At 42.3% G+C, this 19,791-nt stretch overlaps 1 protein-coding gene across 3 annotated transcripts; it reads right to left on the minus strand.

The window, feature by feature from the left end:
* Positions 1 to 664: 664 nt before the first annotated feature.
* On the minus strand, positions 665 to 5,630 carry MBL2 (mannose binding lectin 2). Of its 3 annotated transcripts, none has more exons than XM_057505876.1 (5): positions 5,485 to 5,630; positions 4,540 to 4,732; positions 4,082 to 4,198; positions 2,693 to 2,761; positions 665 to 1,920 (listed from the first exon to the last, which is right to left on the minus strand). In XM_057505876.1, the coding sequence occupies exons 1-5, from the start codon at positions 5,608 to 5,610 to the stop codon at positions 1,538 to 1,540; spliced, it is 888 nt and encodes a 295-aa protein (XP_057361859.1). In that variant the 5' UTR covers positions 5,611 to 5,630; the 3' UTR covers positions 665 to 1,537. The 3 variants fall into 3 exon arrangements, with proteins under 3 accessions (XP_057361859.1, XP_057361860.1, XP_057361861.1); XM_057505877.1 differs by having other exon boundaries at positions 5,471 to 5,606; XM_057505878.1 differs by lacking the exon at positions 4,540 to 4,732 and having other exon boundaries at positions 2,641 to 2,761; positions 5,485 to 5,625.
* Positions 5,631 to 19,791: the final 14,161 nt, after the last annotated feature.

Below are 19,791 nucleotides of genomic sequence, written 5' to 3' on the forward strand. Positions count from 1 at the left end.
AATTAGGAACTTCTGTTCATCAAAAGTCAACACTGGAAACAGGTCACCAACTAGAAAAATGTATGTGTAGCTGTAAGCAAAAGGATTTATATCCAGATTTTAAAAATAACTCTTACAAATCAGTAAGAAAGATATTGGCTACTTAATTTAAACAAAATGCAAAAGACTTGAATAGGTGCTTCACAACTGGAGATATCCAAGTAGCCAATAAGCATATAAAAAAATGTTCAGTGTTGTTTTATGTCAGGGAAACACAGATTTAAGCCATGGTGAGATAATCACATAACACCCACAGGAATGGCCAAAGTTAGAAGGACTAAAAATATTGACTCTTTACAAGTTTATAGAACAAGACTTGACCCAAAGCTGGTGGGAGAGTAAATTCATATGATCACTTTGGAAAACCGTCAGTATCTACTAAAGCTAAACATGTTTATCCCATAACCCACCAGTTCTACTCCTGGGTTGATAGCCAAGATAAATTAGCATACATGCCTACCAAAATACCAGTACAGAAATGTTCATGAGTTTTTCTTAATGATCAACAAATTGTAGGCAGTCCAAGTGTGTAAAACAATCAAATGGATAAACTGAGGTACATTCATGTGGGGAACCCTATGTGTCAATAAAAATGAAAAATCAGCTACTACATATAACACCATGAATGAATCTCACAGATTTAAATTTTAATGAATAAAAGCAAGACATAAAACAGTGTATATAATATGACTTCATCTATATGAAGTTCATTAACAGACAAAATTAAGATATGGTAATAGAGGTCCGAATAGTATTTACCTTTGGGAAAATCAATTAGAATGGGTTAGGAAGGGGTTTCTAGAATACTGGAAATGTCCTGTATCTTGATCTAGAAGGTGGTTACATGGGTGTATACACATGTGAGATTTCATCAATTTTGTTTGCTTGAGATTTATGTTCTTTACATAGTTTAGTGCCTCATTAAAAAGAAAATAAAATAGAGTGCAGAGAGAAAAAAAACAACAAAACAGATCCTCATAGTACCTGAGACTGGCAGAAAAGCTATGGAATTAGGCTAGGGAATGTCGTTAGAGGAACCGTCTGCCCAAAGAGAAAGGAAAACTCTGGTGTTCATAGTTACATGGAAAAATAAATCCACTTTATTTTTATACCTTAGCAAGTTGACACTATTCAAACAAAAGTGTAGAGCCTATTTAAATTAGGTAATGAATGTAGTATGCATAACGTAGGGTCGACTCATTGCATACATTAAAAGATAATAATAGTAGTGTCACTCCTGCTCTACTGCTATTATTATTTTGTTGTTACTGTTGCAGTGGTTAGTGACTCTTAGTGATTGTGTCTGAACCAGAAACTCTTGTGGCAGCGTGGTCTGCCTCTTCCCTCATCTCACTTTCACATCTCACCATTCAGTCCATTCTTCTCATTTTCTCATTCCCCACAGAGTGGCAACTCAATACTGGGTGTGGGAAATTGATACAGATTTATCTTTCAAAGCCAACTGTGGGTCTGTGAGAAGGGTGAGGGACAGGCTCCGTCAGCCAGCAAACTCGAACTCACAGACGGCCAAGAAGGAGGAGGAGCAGGAGATGTCATTCCACATGCCATCCTCTAGGAGCATCACACAGTCCTCCCCATTGGCACCATCGTTGGGCTCACCAGCTTTCCAGTTTTTGTAGGTCAGACCCCTTCCTGACAGGTCCACAAAATGGCCTTCAGTCTCCTCATCTGTGATGCCCAGGAAGACGTGTCTACTACTGGCTATTCTCTGGATGGCCTTGTTTTCCTCAGCATTCATGGGGGTGGCCACGGAGGCTTGGAACTGGGCACACAGAGCCTTTACTCTGTTGAAGCTCATCGTTTCACCATTGGTCAAGAAGAACTTCTTCCCAACTTTCTTGCCCATAGAGAAGGTCAGCCCTAAAGTGAAAAACTGTGGGTGATGCTGGCTTGTATTTAAGCCTACTTCAGGGTAGTTTTCTGGGTAAAGGTGTCTAGAACAGAGTTGCCACATAAAATACAGTGTGCCTAGTTAAATCTGAATCTCAGGTAAACAACTCATTTTTTTTTTAGTATAGGTATCTCCCATGAAATTTTGGACACATGTACTAAAAAAAAGAAAAGTCATTATTTACCTAAAATTCAAATTTGACTTGGCAGCCTGTCTTATTTCCTAGTTAAAACTGGCAACCCAAATCTGAAGAGACAGACTCTATCAGAGGACTTTGTCTTTTTGAATCAGAGTTTTAGAGCACATACAATTAAGAAACTGAATTCTACCTCAGTATTATCTTAAGAATAAACAAAATGTCTGAGAATATTTGCCCCAAGCTAGGAGGGCACAGAAGGAACAGCTCAAGCCCTTTGACAGGTCTCAACGCCATCAGTAAAAAGGGGCACAGGTCCCATTTTCAGTGACCAGAGAGTAAAAAGTAAAGGATCAGGGACTCCAGAGTCAGACTGACTTCAGTTTATAAAATACTTCTACCACTTAGCTCTGTGTGTTTGAGCAAGTTACGTAACTCCTTTCTGCCTCTATTTCTAGCAAAAAAGGTGTTGTGAGGATTTCATGTGATGAGAATATGTGAAACACCTATCCAGGTCCTAAAATATTATTTGCATTTAATAAATACTTGTTACCTTCCACGTTTCCAAACTTCAAGCTACCTGAAGAGTAAGAAAGGAGGCTTACACTTTTTGATACGGTCCAATTCTTCTTGCAAAGCTCTTCTTTCTGAACTATCCAGGTGGCTCTCACAAACTAGAAAATTAAGATAAAGTGAAAGCATTGTTGAAAAGGGCATCTCAGAACTACAAGGGGTATCTTTTCTAAACCAAAAAAAATTACATTTTGATATTGGGGGAAAATGAAGCAAAAAGAAGGAAAATTCTGTCTGCTTCCATCCAGTCTTCATCTGTTGTATGAAGTCACTTTATGTATACATACTTACTCACTCTCACATGCACACACATATGCTCCCTGCTGACCTAGCATGATAGCACTCCATATGCCAAGCTCTTCACTAACTGTTTTTTTTCCCCCCAAATAAATAGCTCTATCACAGATAAAGAGAAATCTTTGGGGGAATTATTATGAGCTGGTGAATGTTGACTAAAAAGATACAGAGTTTTGTCTTTGGGGAAGTTTTGTTTCTGTTGTTTTTTTAATTTTGGTTTTGTTTTTCACCATGCTTGTTCTATTTTTAATCCAAGACTTTTGTGAGCTGCTCATTATTCAAGGGGGCAGGGAATGAGGCAAGCCATGTTCAATAGATGGCAAACATGGCCTTAATATGGCACAGACTTTCTCATTAGGAAATGAGTCTCTTTCCCCACTCCTTGAATCAGGACTGGCTTTGAGACTTGTTTTAACCATTAGAATGTGGCAGAAACAATAATGTACATGTTCTAAGCCTTCAGGAGGCCTTAATGCTTCTGCTCTTCCTACTCTTGGGAATCCTGTAATCACCTCTTTGTGAACAAGGCCAGGCAGCCTGTTTGGTGATGAGAGCCCTGTGTCTCATTCACTTTCATCACTCAGCTGACAGACAAATGATAGCCAGTCACATCCATGGCACATTGGGCCATCAGCTGACCACAGATCCATGAGTGAGACCGGCAGAGAAATCACCAGCTGATTCCCAGAACTGTGGACTTAAAGCTGTGGCTCTGTTTTTCCGATTGTTGGTATCTTATGAAGTAAAAGATAGTTGACATGCCTTTTCTATACTGCTGTTGTGAAAATAGACTGACATAATAGGCCCAATACTTCAATGGCCTGGTTTCTCCCTTTTGAACCAGAGCCTGACATTGGACTGAAGGAGGCCCAGGGCCTAGCTCCGCCAGAGAGAGCCTAGTGAGGGAGTGGTCCTGAAGGGTTTATAAGTCTGCACTGGGGTGCTGGTAGGAATCCCCTGAGGCTCTAAGAAGCCTAGGGAGGGCTGTGGGGTTCTGGGTCAGGAAGCAGAGTTGGACATCTTCCCATGAGGCACCAGGGGAAGAGGCACCTCCCACCTGGAAGTCAAAGTCCCAGTACCCTGGGTGCCCTTCAGCCCAGACCTTGCTGAGGTAAGCTCCTTACCTGGACAATCTCCAGGATCCCCTTTTTGGCCCACTGCTCCTGGTAACCCAGGGGAACCTTGGATTCCTTGAGGGCCCAGCTTCCCAGGAGGGCCCTGTAAACCTCTGAGCCCTTGGCCTATAGGGCAAGGGAAACAGGACTCAGTATCTCTATTCTTGCTCTGTTTCTATGAGAGTTTGATTCCAGAAGGAAGAAGCACTGACCCAGAGCTGACTTTCATCACTGCTTCCAGTCCCAAGAAGAAAACCTCCCCACGTCCCATGGGACACCTGCAGAGGACCACTCCCAACTCCTGTGTGGAAGCTGGGCTGCCAGAGAATCAAAGCTACATCTCTGTTTTGAGTTATAATATGCAGGTAAGAGAAACACAGTCTACCTAAATAGAATATTACCCTCCTCACATCTCCAGACAGTTTCCTCCAGAAGGTAAGAGTCAGAACCGGAACGGCCCAAGGTACCTGGCTCTCCCTTTTCGCCCTTGGTGCCGTCACGCCCGTCTTTGCCTGGGAAGCCGTTGGCTCCTGGACAACCGCAGGCCGTCCCAGGGCAGGTCTTCTGGACACCCTCACAGGTTTCTGTTTCTGAGAAGGATGCTGCCACCATACTCAAGAGAAGGACAGGGAGCAGTGGAAACAGGGACATGGTCCTTACCTTGGTGTGGGGAAAGTCAAGGAAGATTATTTCATTGAGATCTCTCCCCCAACCTCTGCCCTTGGAGCCCCTGCAGCTTGCACCTCATCCTCTCAGCCGTGCAGCCCATTCTCCCCCAACGCCAGCAAAGCAGTGTTCATGCGACACCAGGCGCTGAGCCGCAGGCTGGTGCTCCAGAGAGGGGGGTCACTACTAGTCACCAACCCAGCCCAAAATTAATTTGAGTTTACTTCCTCTTGATGTTTTATTTACCACTGCCATAGAGACTTGCTAGAGGAAACATTTTCTCTGGAGATTTCTCACTACCTTGGCCTTGAAGGTAGTTTTCTCTCTCTAGGTAGCAGCAGGAATTCTCAGTGTACTGTGAGTCAAAACCACTAGCAGGTAGACCACCTTCCTTGAATTCCCTTCCCATTTCTCTATCTTAGCATTTCATCTGTCTTTCAAATTCTCTTTGAAATCTGTCCCGCCCCCAAGAAGAAACCTCAGCTTCCCAATCTGATGGGTCTAATCCTTCATGGCTCTCTTTGAAAACGAAGGTACAGTCTTATTTGCACATGATCACGTGAGCCCAGGAAAGTCACAGATGCCCCAGCATAAGCCAAGAAAGATAAACCCCCAGCATAGCTTCTGTCTGCCATCTGCCCATGCCCCTTACAGGCCCAGAGAGCCTCCTCTAGGGCTCCAAGGTCAGGTCAAGTCCCTAGACATCTGACCCAGGACCCCAGATCCACTCACCAGAGGGGACTTACTGAGGCTTCTGCAGAGACAGGGAATCTGGCCCTCCAGCCTTGGGTTCTGGCAGCTGCCTCAGGGTGAGGGAGGAGGCCAGACTCTGCAACACATGGTCCTGCCAGCCTTATGAAGAGCGACAGCATAGGCCTGGCCTCCAAACCCAGATTAATAAACAACTTCTCTTAGGGCTGCACTAAACTCTTCTTGGGAGCATTTCCTGGGGCCTCTGACACAGTGCGCAGCAGCTGTCTGCTTTTATACTACATATTCTGTCTTTCAGTTGCCATCATTTTGGCAGTTGTCATTCCTGAGCCCCCATAAGTAGGCTCTTATTGTTGGTCATGTCAAGATCCTTGTTTCCAACCAAGAAATATAAAGATACCCATAAATGCTTGTGCACATCAACCATACACACAAACGTGCACATGTGCACATGTACTCATCCATGAAGGCACAGCAGGCTCCCTGCAGCCCTTAACACCAAGACCACTCCTGCCTCAGGTTCTACACTCAATACTCTGCCAGCCTGGACATCTCCTCCAGTGTCTACCAGCCAGATCTTTCTCTTTCACTCAAATATCCTTATATTAGAGAAACCTGTCTTGGTCCCTTTTTAAAACACAGTCCCACCCAGCCACTCTCTATCCTTTTAGCTTGGTTTATTTTATTTTATATTACTTAACACTACATGGCAATATATTCTAGCCATTTACTTTACTTTAGTATTTTTTGTTGTGCTAAAATATACATAATACAACCATTTTGACCATTATTAAGTTTATAATTTGGGAGCATTAAAAGCATTCACATTCTAGAACAGCCACCACTATCCATCTCTAGAACTTTTTCACCGTCCTGAATTGAAACTCTATACCTATTAAATAATAGCTCCCCATGTCCTGCCGCACCCCAGCCCCAGCCCCTGGTAATGCTATTCTACCTTTTGTCTCTATGAATCTGACAACTCTACATACCTGATATAAGGGGGACCATACAGGGTTTGGTTTTTGGTGACTGGCTTGTTTTACTCAGCATAATGCCTTCAAGATTCATGTTGTGGCATATATCAGAATTTCCTCTTTTTAAGACTAAATAATATTATATGTACATACCAAATTTTGGAAGCTTCATTTTTATAGCCAAATGTCTTTCCACAAGTGAATGGGTAAATAACCTGTGGTACATCCATACTAGGAAAACTCCCAGAAGACAAAGGAACTGACTATTTTTTTTTACTTTATTTATTTTTATTAAGTTATTATTGATATACACTCTTATGAAGGTTCCACATGAAAAAACAATGTGGTTACTACATTCACCCATGTTATCCTGTCCCCCCGGTACCTTATTGCAGTCACTGCCTAACAGTGTAGTAAGATGCCACAGAGTCACTATTTGCCTTCTCTGTGCTACACTGTCTTCCCCATGATCCCCCACACCATGTGTGCCAATCATAATACCCCTCAGTCCCCTTCTCCCTCCCTCCCCACCCACCCTCCCCCACCTCTCACCCTTGGCAACTGCTAGTCCACAAAGGAACTGACTATTGATTTACATAATAACTTGGATGAATTTCAAAGGCATTATGTTAAGTAAAAGAAATATAACCTGAAAAGTTTATAAACTGTATGATTCTTTTTATATATTCTTGAAACAACAAAATTTCAATGGGAGAACAGTAGTTGGCAGGGAACAGGGCTGGAGAGATGGTGATTATAAAGGGGTAGCATGAGGAAATTCCATTGGGGGTGATGAAAAGTTCTATACTTTTATTGTGGTAGTTACATAAATATATGATTGTCATAAGATTTCATAAACTATACACCAGAACAAATACGCAGATAAAGGATTAAATCCAAAGGAATTTTGGTATCTTATTGTCGTATTGTTCCAACATCAGCTTCCTGGTTTTGATATTTGTACTTCGGTATGATAGATCTGATCACTGGTGAATGATGGAAGAAGGGTGCAGGAGACCTTTCTTTATTATTTTTATGATTTATACATGAGATTAAAATCATTTCAAATGAAAATGTTTCCAAAGTAGTCTTAAAGTTGTGGGTGTTCCAAAGGCTCGACCCCTGCTTCCTTCAGGGCTTGGTCCAAGTATCCAAATGTGACTAGCTGCACAATGGCTTGAAAGTGAGAAAGTAGACTGGGTTCCCAGGGACAAAACTCTTCAGTCTGACTGGGTTTTCAGTGTGAGATCTGATTGGTGAGAACCGAGGCATGAGCCAGTAGACAGCAGGATTTGAAATTAAAGGCTTTGGACCTCCTCCCAAGGTTCATTAGAGCAATTCCAATAGAGGAGACATGATCAGAATTGAATTTTCAAAGCTTTGCTTGACTACAGTGTACAAAAGGACTGGAAGAGAAACAGACCTGAGAGGAAGTACACACCATCACTCAGGCAGCAGATGATTCCTGCCGGGCTTCGGGTAATGGCAGCTGGATTAAGAAATTGGATACATTTGAGAAACATCTACCAGGTGTAATTGATATAGCTTGGGAATTTGTTGAATGTGAAACAGTTAGCAAGAAGGAAGAATTTTAATGGGCACCCAAGTTTCTGACTTGAATATCTGGGTACCACTCAACTGGATAGGAAACAAAGCAAAAGAAAATTTGGTGGGTGGTTTTAGATAATGGGTATCTTGTGGGTAAATGACTTGGACCATGTGCAGTGATCAAGAGGGACAATCTAGAAGGGATGGAATAATAACTTAAATACCATTTATTAATTTCTGAACAACATCTCCAATAGAGCTATCATAAAATGTCATGTTGGTGGGGAAGCTCATCACAGGAGATGGCAGAAGTGTTGTAGGGGCCTCCAAATACCCAGAGCAATGTGGGTGAGATTCCCTTCTGGCCCTTTCCTATTGGACTGTCCTTGGCTGTGAAGGTCCTGGTTTCCTTTCTTCCTACTGACCCATTCCCCTGAAAACATTCAGGGTAGTACAAAGTCACATGATGAAAGCAAATTATGTAGACCAGGAGATCCAGGGTCTGGAAAATTACTTCAGGCACATAGTTCATCTCTCCTTCTCTTCAGCAGCCGGACCTTCCCCTGGTGCCTGCTCCACAGTGGCAGGGGCAGATGAGGTAGCTGACTCCAGGTCATGCTGGAAGTGTTGACTTTGGTCACAGTGCTTTTTTGATTAACACTAAGTTCAGAGGTCAGGAAGCTGCCCTCTAGATCCTGATATTACCTGGAACTGTGGTAAGAGGTAGGCATCTAGGTGGGCAGCCAGTCTAACAACTGAGCTACCACTCTGGGTGCTGCCCAACTGTGAGCCCTTTCCTGCTCTCCACAGCCTCCAGCAGGCCACTCCCATCGTGATACAGCCCTCCACACGCATCAGCCCCTGATTACCGTCTCTGCCTCATAAATGAAGCCACTGTGCCCATTTGCTCTGGACCCCAGGCCCTTCCTAGCACTGCCTCCATTCCGGGACTTCCATCAGACACACACGTCACCCAAGAGACTGCGGACACTCTGCCCTCTGACCTGCAGGGGAACTGCCTGCCCCCCTGTGCCCTCTTTCCTCTTGCCTGGGAAGGAACCCCAGCTCCGCCACTTCCCAGCTGTGTGACTTGGCCAAGTTCTATCTCCTTCAGTTCTTGTTTCCCCGTCTGTGCGCCAGGCCTTGGCTGTGCCGTGGTATGCCCTCTTCTGGCCCATACTCAGAGCGCAGGGCATGCAGCTCACTGCCCCAGTCTGCTTAAGACAGAGCCTTCATTGCCTCTGGGAGGACTGAGCAGTATTCCTCTTACTTTGTGGGGCAGTGTCTGGGGGCGGGCAGTGTGTGGGAAGCATAGCCTGAGTTGTGCAATGAGAAGGCTTGGTTTGGGCTCATGACTCTGAACTTAAACAGTCCACATATTCTAGCTCAGCCTCAATTCTCACACCTATCGAATTTGATTTTGATCTCCACCCTCTTTCCTGCAGGGATGCTGCAGCTGGGACAGAGGCAGCGAATGGCAAGCATCAGTGCCCTCCAGGCAGAGGCTACAAGGAATACCCCTACAGTCCATCCAGTTGTTGATTTTTCTTTCTTTTTGTGTGTGTGTGTGTGTGTGGAGGGTACTTATTACAAACAGGGATGTCACATATAATGGTGAGCCATAGGGCTTCTCAGTCACAGGCTGTCAGGAGGGATTTTTATGGGATTTGGCCTGGTGCTGGGTGATCTGGGGGAACGTTGAAGGAATGGGTGTCTATGCCTAATAGGATGCTGTCAAGAAACTCAGGCAACTTTTTAGTGGAGCTATCTTAATAAATTTTTTTCCAGGAGGAGAGAGGGACAGAGGTAGACAGCATCTGCAAGGAGCTGCAGATGCTCTTGTTGGCTGGGAGAGGGGAGTGTTTTCATTTTTGTGGCTCTCAGAGCAATCTTCATAGCTGTGTGCAGATATGATTTCAGAATGATCTTCATATGGCAGAGTTGTGTTCTGTTTCGTGAGCCTGGTTATGGCCAGCAGAGAATGCCATGGTCCATCTGGGAGACAGCTGCCAGCTGTCAGCCTGCTTTCTCCTGGTTAGTATTGTCCTTTGAGACTAATGTCTGACTTTCTCAAAGTTCCATCCTTTGTTTCCACTCATACTATTGTTTCCTTGCTCGTTTTTGCTCATGAATCCTTTGGGAATCTGAAAACATCATGGGCCGCCTTTTCAAAAAGACAAATGCACACACCCACAACATCTAGCAAGGTATACCTGGGAGCTCCCGAACCACTACTGCCAGGTGCATGTCACATCTGCCCACATGACAGAGTCCGTGCTGATCCACGAAATGGTCCTGAACACAGGAGATCTGCAGTTAAAGGAAGGTTGGACTTCCCTTCAGGTAGGACAGCAAGGACCTTCTCTTTTGCCACAGGAAGTGGAAAAGACCAGTCCCCTGCCCAAGCCCACTCCAGCTGTAAGTGACCCACTGTTAGGGGCTGAACTGTGGGCCCCACTCCCAAATCTTAAATTGAAGCCTTAATGCCTAATGTGACTATGGAGATAGGGCCTTCAAGGAGGTAATTAAAAATAAATGAGGTTTTCAGGATGGGGCTCTAATCTGATAAGAAAAGTGTCCTTGTAAGAGAAAGAGACACCAGAGACCTCTCTTCCCTTGCACACGTGCAGATGAAATACCGTATGAGGACAGAGGCAGAAGGCAGTGGGCTACCTGCAGCCAGGGAGAGAGGCCTCATCAGAAACTAACCCTGCTGGCACCTTGATCTGGGATTTTCAGTATCCAGAACTATGAGGAAATAAATGTCTGTTCTGAAGTATCTTGTAATGGCAGCCAGAGCTACTAATACACCCACTTAGGTCAGGGGCCCCAGTCAATCCACACCACATCCACGGAGTAGGAACGTGAGGATCAAGGGAGCCCTGCCCTGGCCAGGAAGGCATAGACCCTGAGGGAGAGTGGCTGGCAGTGGAATGGAAGGGCAAGGGGCTTGAGGAAGACGTCCTCTGCCAGAGGGCCGCGGAGACACTAGGTCTAGCCAGGGATGCCTGAGCTAGATGCCAGCCGTCCCTCTTTCACATTCCCTCCAGTGCCCAGCCCCCCAGGGTAGGAGGGAGGGCAAGAAAGGGAGCATACACACATCTGACTCCAGTCCATCCTGAGCTGAGTGTTGTGAACTAGGCAGAGTCTCACCTTGGGGTCTCAGTCCTCCTGCTGTTCAGTGCGCATATGGAAATCACTCAAAAACCAGAAATATGTTGGAGGGCTAATTGGAATGCTGTATTATATAGGATCCCTAGCCCTTGAGAAAAGACAGAGAATGAGAGCTTCCTGACAGGTGGTCAACAGCCACATGGGAGACCTCAGTAGTCAGGGGAATGTCCCAGGAACACCTGGTCCCCAGTGAACTCCCCTGTTTAAAGAGGGATGTGATGGAGGAAGGTCCTGTCCTTTCAGGCTGCTCTGTGTGGCTTTCAAGGAGCCAGGATGAGAGAGAGGGGCTCCTGTGCCCTGAAAATCATCATCCTTAAAATTTGGTCCCAAGGAGAAATTACAGGTCAGCCCTGCCATCTAGTGACCAAACTCAGAATTACAGCGGGCCCCAGGTGGCACTGAGACACCAAGCTATTCCATGCCTCCTTCACACATTCTTCAAATTACCTGGAAGCTGCTGTGTGTCAGGCCCTGGGATAGGACCTGAGAGACAAAAGAGAGCATAACTGCCATTGTGAGCTCACAGTCTGATGGGGAAAGCTGACGCAAATTTATGGTAAGATAATTTCGGCTGAGAAGGAAGCAGACAAGGAGTTGAAAGCGAGGATAATGGAGGGAACTATCTAAAGATGGTGCAATCCCAGAAGGCCTCCATGGGGAGGAGAAGGAATCCTTAAGTATAGAAGTGCAAGGAAGCACATTCCAGGCCCAGGGAAAAGCACTGCAAATGACAGACACGGTAATGATGATGGCATTTGAAGGTCTGTGTTGGCTCCTGCCTGAGCCGGGTGACTCAGAAGCAGCCTCATTTGTCTGAGCCTCAGTCTCCTCACCTGTAACATGAGAATTGGAGTAGCCCCTACAGAGAAGGAATTCCTGTCCTCTAAGGATGCCGTGATACCCTCAGCATAGTCTTGAATGCAAGGGCTCATCCCAGTGCAGGGCCTGGCCTGGATTAGGTGCTCAGAGCCACATGCATGTTTGTGCAAAGACTCAATGAAGGAGCATTTGAAGGACAGAAGGAAGGACAAAGCCATCCTTGGTCTTCCCTGAAGAGTCACACCTAATTCTCTGCTGCTCCGGCAGAATCTCAATGGCAGTCAGTCCATTAGGGTAGTTTTAAATTCTGCTGTGTAGATTAGCAGAGTAATGTAATGAAAAGGCTGAGCAAAGGTTTAACACCAGGTGTCTGTGCACATTTATCATAATTCACCATTTGGGATTATGAAGAGATGCTCAAATATTTTTGAATGATAAAATGCTTTCATATTGAGGCATTTCCTGTAATTTCATGAAAAGTATAAACAAGAAACAGAATTTAAAGTAAAAATTACAGCTGGTTGGAAAATTCAGAGCTCTGCTATATAACCTTTCAATCTAAAGAACCACCAAAAACAAAACTGTAAAAAATTTAGAAAATTACTTATAATGAAAACATTAACTATGCTAAACATTAGAATAGAGTTAAAGTTACTTGAGAAGGAAAATTCATACCATTTAACCCTTAAAAATCTTTTTTGAAATGTAAGAATGATTGAAGTGTAATAATGTGTCTAAAAACATTTAAAAATTTAGAGGTAACACATAACAAAGTTATTAAATCAAATGGATAAAATATGTGAAAGCATTTTGAATGCTAGATAAAATTTCATGTTATATTAATAATATGTATATTGTACTTAATTTTAAAATAATAATAATTATGACTTTGCTTTCTTTTATGACTGCAGGAAATAGAAATTTAGATACTGGTTAAGGCAGAGGTCTATTTGGGTTCATGAGCTAGTGACTGGGATACCAAGACAATTCAAGATCTCACACTTCAGTCCTTTACCCTCAATAACTCAAGCTTTCCTTTTTATCCTTGACCAGAATGTTTGAGAAATTTCATAGTGCCTTAGCTATTTACTCCAAGAACTGGAATAAGGATGCAGGCTAATATGTTGGCCAATACCCAGCAAGGGCTATAATGACCAGAATAACCAATCATTTCTATGTATAATCCATGGAATCAGAAAATACCAACTATTGATGTATATCCATTCAATGAATCCTTTACTGTGTAATGATTTGGGCAGTAATGGATGAACTCATTCGAGCTGCAATTTACTACTCTGTACCTCTGTCATTCTACCCAAAAATCTTCCTATAGGGGAAGACTTGAGATCCAGAATCTATCACTTCACTCTTTTACCATTACATTTGTCAATTATTTTTAATACTAAACAATACAAGTAAAGTTCAAGTATGGGCACCATGACCTTTGTATGGAAAACCCATGTGCGGGACCACTCTAGCCTGGGTTCCTTGCCCTGCGCAACCTCGGGGCCTGACCTTTCATCTGCTTGATTTCTTAATAACATTACATCATAGGAAGGGTGAGAATTACTGCTTTGTAGCAATGGTCCCAGTCGGAACCTAACCCATTTGTCTAAAATTTGAGTATATTGAGCAAGTCTGGTATACAAGCATGGCAAGCCAACTAGGAGTCTACCCATATGAGGAGCCACAGCCAAAAATGCTACCAAGGAAGAAAACAGTTCGTACTTTTGATTCAAAGACAAATGGTTGAAATTGGAGACCGGTATATATGAGTATAGCATGACAGTTTTCTCACAGATTCCCTTAAATTCAGGACATATGGAAATGTGCCCAAGTTCTAGGGGACTGAACCACATTTAAAGGACCATTTTACATGTATGATCTCATGCAAATCTTCTTCAGACACTGAAAGCATGAGGTGCCAGGAGCTCTGGCCAAGGGGGTGCCAGCCTCTTCATCGTGAATGTGCACCCCCTCAGCCTTGCTCCCAAGCAGGCTGACTGATGTCGATAGCTAACCTCGTTCACAGACTGTGCTCTGCTGGATATTCTTTCAATTTAGGTTGTCAACTCATCTATCTCTACAGACACTTTGGTTTGTGTTTCCAGACACTGTGTAATATTTTTAACTAGGAGGCTCAGTTTTTATAGAACTCCTTCTGACATCCAAAGACCTCATCTTTGTCTGTCCCTCATGTCTTTTATTACATTATTAAACTTCACAAATAGTATGCAGACGGTACATTTACTGTATAGTATCAATAAATAAATCCCACTGTCATCTGACCTCTGGAGCTTGATTTCAGAGCCCATTTCATTTGAAGTACCTGAATATTTCCCTTTATTTCCAAATAAAGGTCTTTTAAAAATACATTTTGAAAAACATACTTATTGCATGTCTGTTTTATGAAAGGTATTAGAGAACCAGTAGCGAACAGACCAGACAATAATTCTTTCTAATGGGATTTATACCCTTTTGAGAAAATCAACTTGTAAAAGCTTTCTAATATGTACAGTAGAAAATCAACCATGATTGTTATTGAAACTGTGAGTCCTCAACAAGACAGTGATCTCCACATGTCTGTCCTAAAAGATTTACAGACTCTCATAATACATCAAATTGTTTTACCAAGCAGAATATTGCATTGTTTGAAGTGTAAGCAAGGCAAAAAGAATTGTTATTAGAATGGATTATGTTTTACTGAGTCTGAATATGTGACTCTGTCATTTATGCCTAGGTAGAAACCCTAGTGTCAGACAGAATGTAGATTGGAAGATGACGGTGTAACAGACCAGAGTGGGTAGGCATATGTGAAGGTAGCTTCCTAGCTAAGTGTTGAGCTTGCTAAGAGCACCACACAGTATGTTTTAGTCAGCAAGTCGATATGAATTGAGATCACTTATTATTCAAGTAGTCAGTCAAGTGGAGGTCATTTTAAAAAGCTTTTTCTGTACATCTGAATTCCATTCCACTCTTTGAGACATGACCAAGGAAGTATACATGAGAACTGAGCATCGCACTGTGCCTGTATCACAAAATCTGAGTAGCAGTCAGAATTAATACATGGGATCTTGAGACCTCTCTGCAGCTTATTTTCCTTAACTTCACAATGTTTGAAAATTATTTAGTAGTCCCACTTTGCTAATCCTCTTTACATCTATGATCTCCTGCAAATTCCTGTCTTCTGGCAAGGAGTGTAACAGCAGCTGGCAAATCCTCAGTAGTTTATCTCCACTTCTCTCTGTTTGCACCACATTGACCTTTTTTTATTTTCTAATCCTGGATTTCCTCATCAACAAGATGACTGCTGTAAATGTATCCTCTGCATCATATTTGTGAAGTTTAAATGGAAAGACATTTGTGTAATAATTAGCATAATTTAAGCACTCAACATATATAGGCTCTTAGGATTATTTTACAGAAGCAAATTAAGTGGAAAAGGTGCATGTGAAAATATCTTAAAATCTAAAGTCAAAATAAATGCAACAAGCATAAATTATTATTAAGGATATTGAATTCTGAGAAACACATATAAACACAGCATTTAAAAGACTTCTAAACTAGTATTCTTCATATCGAGAACTAACTCCAACTTTCTAGCTTTTAGGTTCATCAATTTTCACTTGACAGTCCTTTAGTATATATCAGAATACTATCTGAAGTATTTATCTCTTTAGATTTGCAGATGGTATAAGAACTAGTCAAGGAAACTTGCTGATAAAGTGGTATTTGAGTGTGCTGCAAATAAATCTTACATGATTCATCACATTCTACTGCAAATGAATCTTACCAAAAAAATTTCAAATGCTTCTGTGCTTTTAGCTTCCCAGCCACAATTGCTTTTATTTCAGACACTGACATGGGAAATTCTAGAAGATTAATTTTGACGAAGCTTTCTAATAATCCTTAATAAGAAACATGGGCCAGAGGTGGGGTGGGAAAGGGATGTACAACACTCAAATGCTGGTCAAGTCCTATGTTCTTGGAGTTAAGAAACTCTAGAAAGTTTTTTTTTAATGTCCTGATTGATGACAACAAGTTACACTGCAGCCTACAGAACATAAATACTTTTCAGAGAATATTATCAATAATCAGAAGTCATCTGTGACTGTGGTCAAACAAAATACAAATTAGACCACTTTGTAATCATGTCTAAATATCCTGTGAACCACCAAATAACCAAACATCCTCAGCTTCTGACTGTTTTGAATGGCTACAGCTTCTTTACCGATGACAACTCTCGTTTCTACCCCAGTTGTATGGACTTACTTTCTCTCTCTCTCTCTCTTTCTTTCTCTTGACTAATTTGAGTTTTGTTGAGAAATACAATTTTCATACTAGTGTTAGTACAGGCAAATATATCCCAATAGACAACATGCTTCTCCTAAGGAACACTTATAGAGGAACTTGACCCACCAAATAGTTACTCAGAGATATGTTTGTTTAAACACTGACCTAAAGATTTCAGATCAGATTGGTTATTATCTAAAGTTTTCACTGTAAGAGTAGATTTTAATTATAAAGCTAAAGACATCTGCGAAGTTATTTTTATGTTAGGTGGATGACTACAATGTCCTCTTGATATTAACACATATATAATTCTTACTTGATAATTTTTAAAGGTAAGAAAATACAGATAAATATCAACAACAAAATTTTCCTGGCTTTCTCCAGTGGAAATAGTAACCTAAACTGCCCAGTATTTCTTATGAAGTGTTATAATTCACACATCTTTCATATATAGATATACATAGACATGTGTATGTTTATATAAAGATGAACTATCTATTCATATATACATGCATGCACATATGATCATCAGTATTATAAAATATATTAATTATGTGACATAGTTTAACTAATAGGATATTATAACGTTACTAACAAATGCTGAGGAGGATGTGGAGAAAAAAGAAATCCCAGTACACTTTTGGTGAGAATGTAAACTGGTATAACCAGGATGGAAACCGGTATGGAAGTTCCTCAAGAAATAGAAATTAGCATTATCACAGGATCCAGCAATCCTTTCTCAAGGAGGTGTCTGTACTCCCATGTTCTGGCAGCACTGTTCACAATGGCCAAGGCATGGAAACAATCTAAGTGCTCATCAGTGGATGAATGGATCAAGAAAAAATATATATATAGTGAAATATTATTACATATATATATAATAATATAGGTAATGGAATATTATTCAACCTTAAAAAAGAAAGAAATCCTGTCATTTGTTACAATATGGATGAACCCAGAGGGCATTATGCCAAGTGAAATAAGCCAGAGAAAGACAAATACTGCATGGTTTCCCAGTTACATGTGGAATCTAAAAACAAAACAACCAACCAACAAAAAGGTGAATGCATAGAAAGAGAGTAGAAAAGTGATTGCCAGCAGCTAGATAGAGGCTGGGACCTGGGGAAAATAGAAAGACGGTGGTAATAGGATACACACTTTCAGTTAAAAGGTAAATAAAGTCTGATGATTTAATGTATAACATTGGTTATATATGATAATACTGTTATATATAATTGAATTTTGCTGAGTAGAACTTAAATGTTCTCACCAAACAACATATATATAGTAAATATGTGATATGATGGATGTATTAACTTGATGGTAGAAATCTTTTCACAATGTGTACATATACAAAATCATCACAATGTACACTTTTAAATATCTTACAATTTTATTTGTTAGTCTGCAATGAAGTTGAGAGTGGAAAAACATCATTTAGGTATGTAAGCATATGCAACATACTTTTAGTGTGCATTTAGATCCTAATACAACGCACATCAATTTTCTTTGCTTTTATTTGCAAATATACTTCTATGATTTTTGCAGCTACTTTAGTTGATGTTTGTATATTACAGTTGAAATAAATAAAGTTATTTCTATGCATACTTAGGATATATTATATTAATTCAAACTAATGTTTAGCTATAGATTTCCCATTACATTTATTTAAATTTATTGCTTTCACCTAATATATAAAACATAAAATTTTGAAGATAGTGAAATGTATGTAATTATTGTCATTAGGAAGTTGTAGTAAACAACAACAGTGTTTTGAATTATACAGTAAATTCACCAGAACTATCTTTAAAAAATAAATTAATATAGGTCAGCAAAAGCAACATTCACATGTTGTGGAATGTGCCACATGTACATTTTTTTTGAAAAACGAGTTACAGAGATGTGTAATAAGTGAAATGTGAAATAAGTTGCTGCAAATTGCTAGATACACACATCCTTCCAAAGTTTGAAAATTTTAGGAAGCTCTTATGACTTTAACACATAAGCAGATACGTCCTTGTTACTACTGTTGCATAAAAAACCAGGTTGTGTTGGCCCACAACATTTTAGTATTCTCAAGTATTCTGTAACAGGAATATAGAAAGAGCATGGAGTGGTGGGCCTGTTTCTGTCAGTAGAGCACTGCGGGTCTGTCCGCTGGAGGCTGGGGTACCTGGGGCGCCAGGCACAGTCTCCCCCGTCTGCACTTGGTTTCGGCGCCCGAGAGTCCCCAGTGCCTGCACTGTCTGAAGGATCCCCGCCTACCCCGCGCGGGCTCACCCTGTCCCTAGAGTAGATGTCCCTGACCTGGGGGGGGGGGGCATTTATTTCCCGGCGCCAGGGCGATGGTCTGCGCCCGCCCACCGACCGCGTGCGCGTCTCCCCCCAGGAGTGGGCGGCAAGGGCCGCTGCGGGCACCGGGAAGGCCGGGGTGTGGGCGCCGGGGCTGCCCTTCCCCAGCAGCTGCCAGCCCATCGCGTCCGCAGCTCGCCGGAGGCATGGTCCTCGGAGGGCCAGACCCCCTCTGCATGTCTCTTAGAGCCCCCTGGGGAAAAACCTGAGGCTAGAAAGTCGCCAAAGATGATGCCGCCTAAGTCCTGGCGAAAGTACTCCGGTGGAGTAGGATCAGCTCTGGCGATCAGCCCCTCCCCGCCAGCGTCGGAGAGGGCGCTGCGCTGATGTGCTCCCCACAGTTTGGGAGCAGCCTGCCTCCCTGATGCTCAGGTGACCGCGTCAACACTAGCCCCTGCCCGGCGCCCTTGTCCTTCCCCCAGGCTCCTCGCACCCCGCGCCCATCCCACCCCGGACTGACGGGAGACAGAACTCTTCCCAGTCGCTCACTTCCAATGGCTGTCCCCTCGCCCAGCTCCCAGCATGCAGACTAAGGGAGTGGGGTCCATGGGCCGCGCGGGCTTATGAGGGCCGTGCCCCGCAGCCATCGCCTCCACCGCCCCAGTGGGTGGGGTGGGAGGCCGGGAAGCCGCCCACGAGGCAAATGGTGGCTGCGCCTGGCTTGGAAAGGTAAGTGGAAACATACAGGATGGCGGTTCGTACGTAGGCAGACAACAAAGACAAAACCAGACAAACAAGGACTAACCGTGACCTGCTTTATTATGAAGCTTCGGAATAAACTATTTAAGAAAATTAAATGTGAGTTATGTTGAGTTGACAGCTTTTCAGAAAGTTTTCAGTGGGATTCCTTCTCTATGAAGTTTGATGAAAATCTCAAAGTTGAGAGCAAAAGATGGAGGAAAAATGAAATCTGGATCAGGACTTCCAATACCATCTGTGTGAAAGACTTTTATTTTATTTTTTCATTTCCAGACTAATGTTTCTGTAAAACACAAAAAAGAATGCATTATTGACAAAATTTTAAAAATCGAATAAAAAGACAACCCCAATTGTACTTTTTATTTGACTGCCTGAAATTGCATTTCAATAAATATAATCAAATCAGCTTAACAGGGAGAAAGTAAAGAATTACACAAACTGGACACATTTTTCACTGAAATAAATTTATAACCGATTAAT

The sequence above is a fragment of the Manis pentadactyla genome, chromosome 8 (genome assembly GCF_030020395.1).
Source record: "Manis pentadactyla isolate mManPen7 chromosome 8, mManPen7.hap1, whole genome shotgun sequence".
Lineage (NCBI taxonomy): Eukaryota > Metazoa > Chordata > Mammalia > Pholidota > Manidae > Manis > Manis pentadactyla.

Excerpts from the sequence above, each read along its gene's own strand:
- MBL2 (XM_057505876.1), bottom strand. The coding sequence starts at position 5,610 with ATGCTGTCGCTCTTCATAAGGCTGGCAGGACCATGTGTTGCAGAGTCT. Across the intron at positions 4,199-4,539 it reads GGGCGAAAAGGGAGAGCCAG|GCCAAGGGCTCAGAGGTTTA; the intron begins GTACCTTGGGCC and ends CTTGCCCTATAG. Across the intron at positions 1,921-2,692 it reads ATTGGACCGTATCAAAAAGT|GGCTGACCTTCTCTATGGGC; the intron begins GTAAGCCTCCTT and ends TTTTCACTTTAG.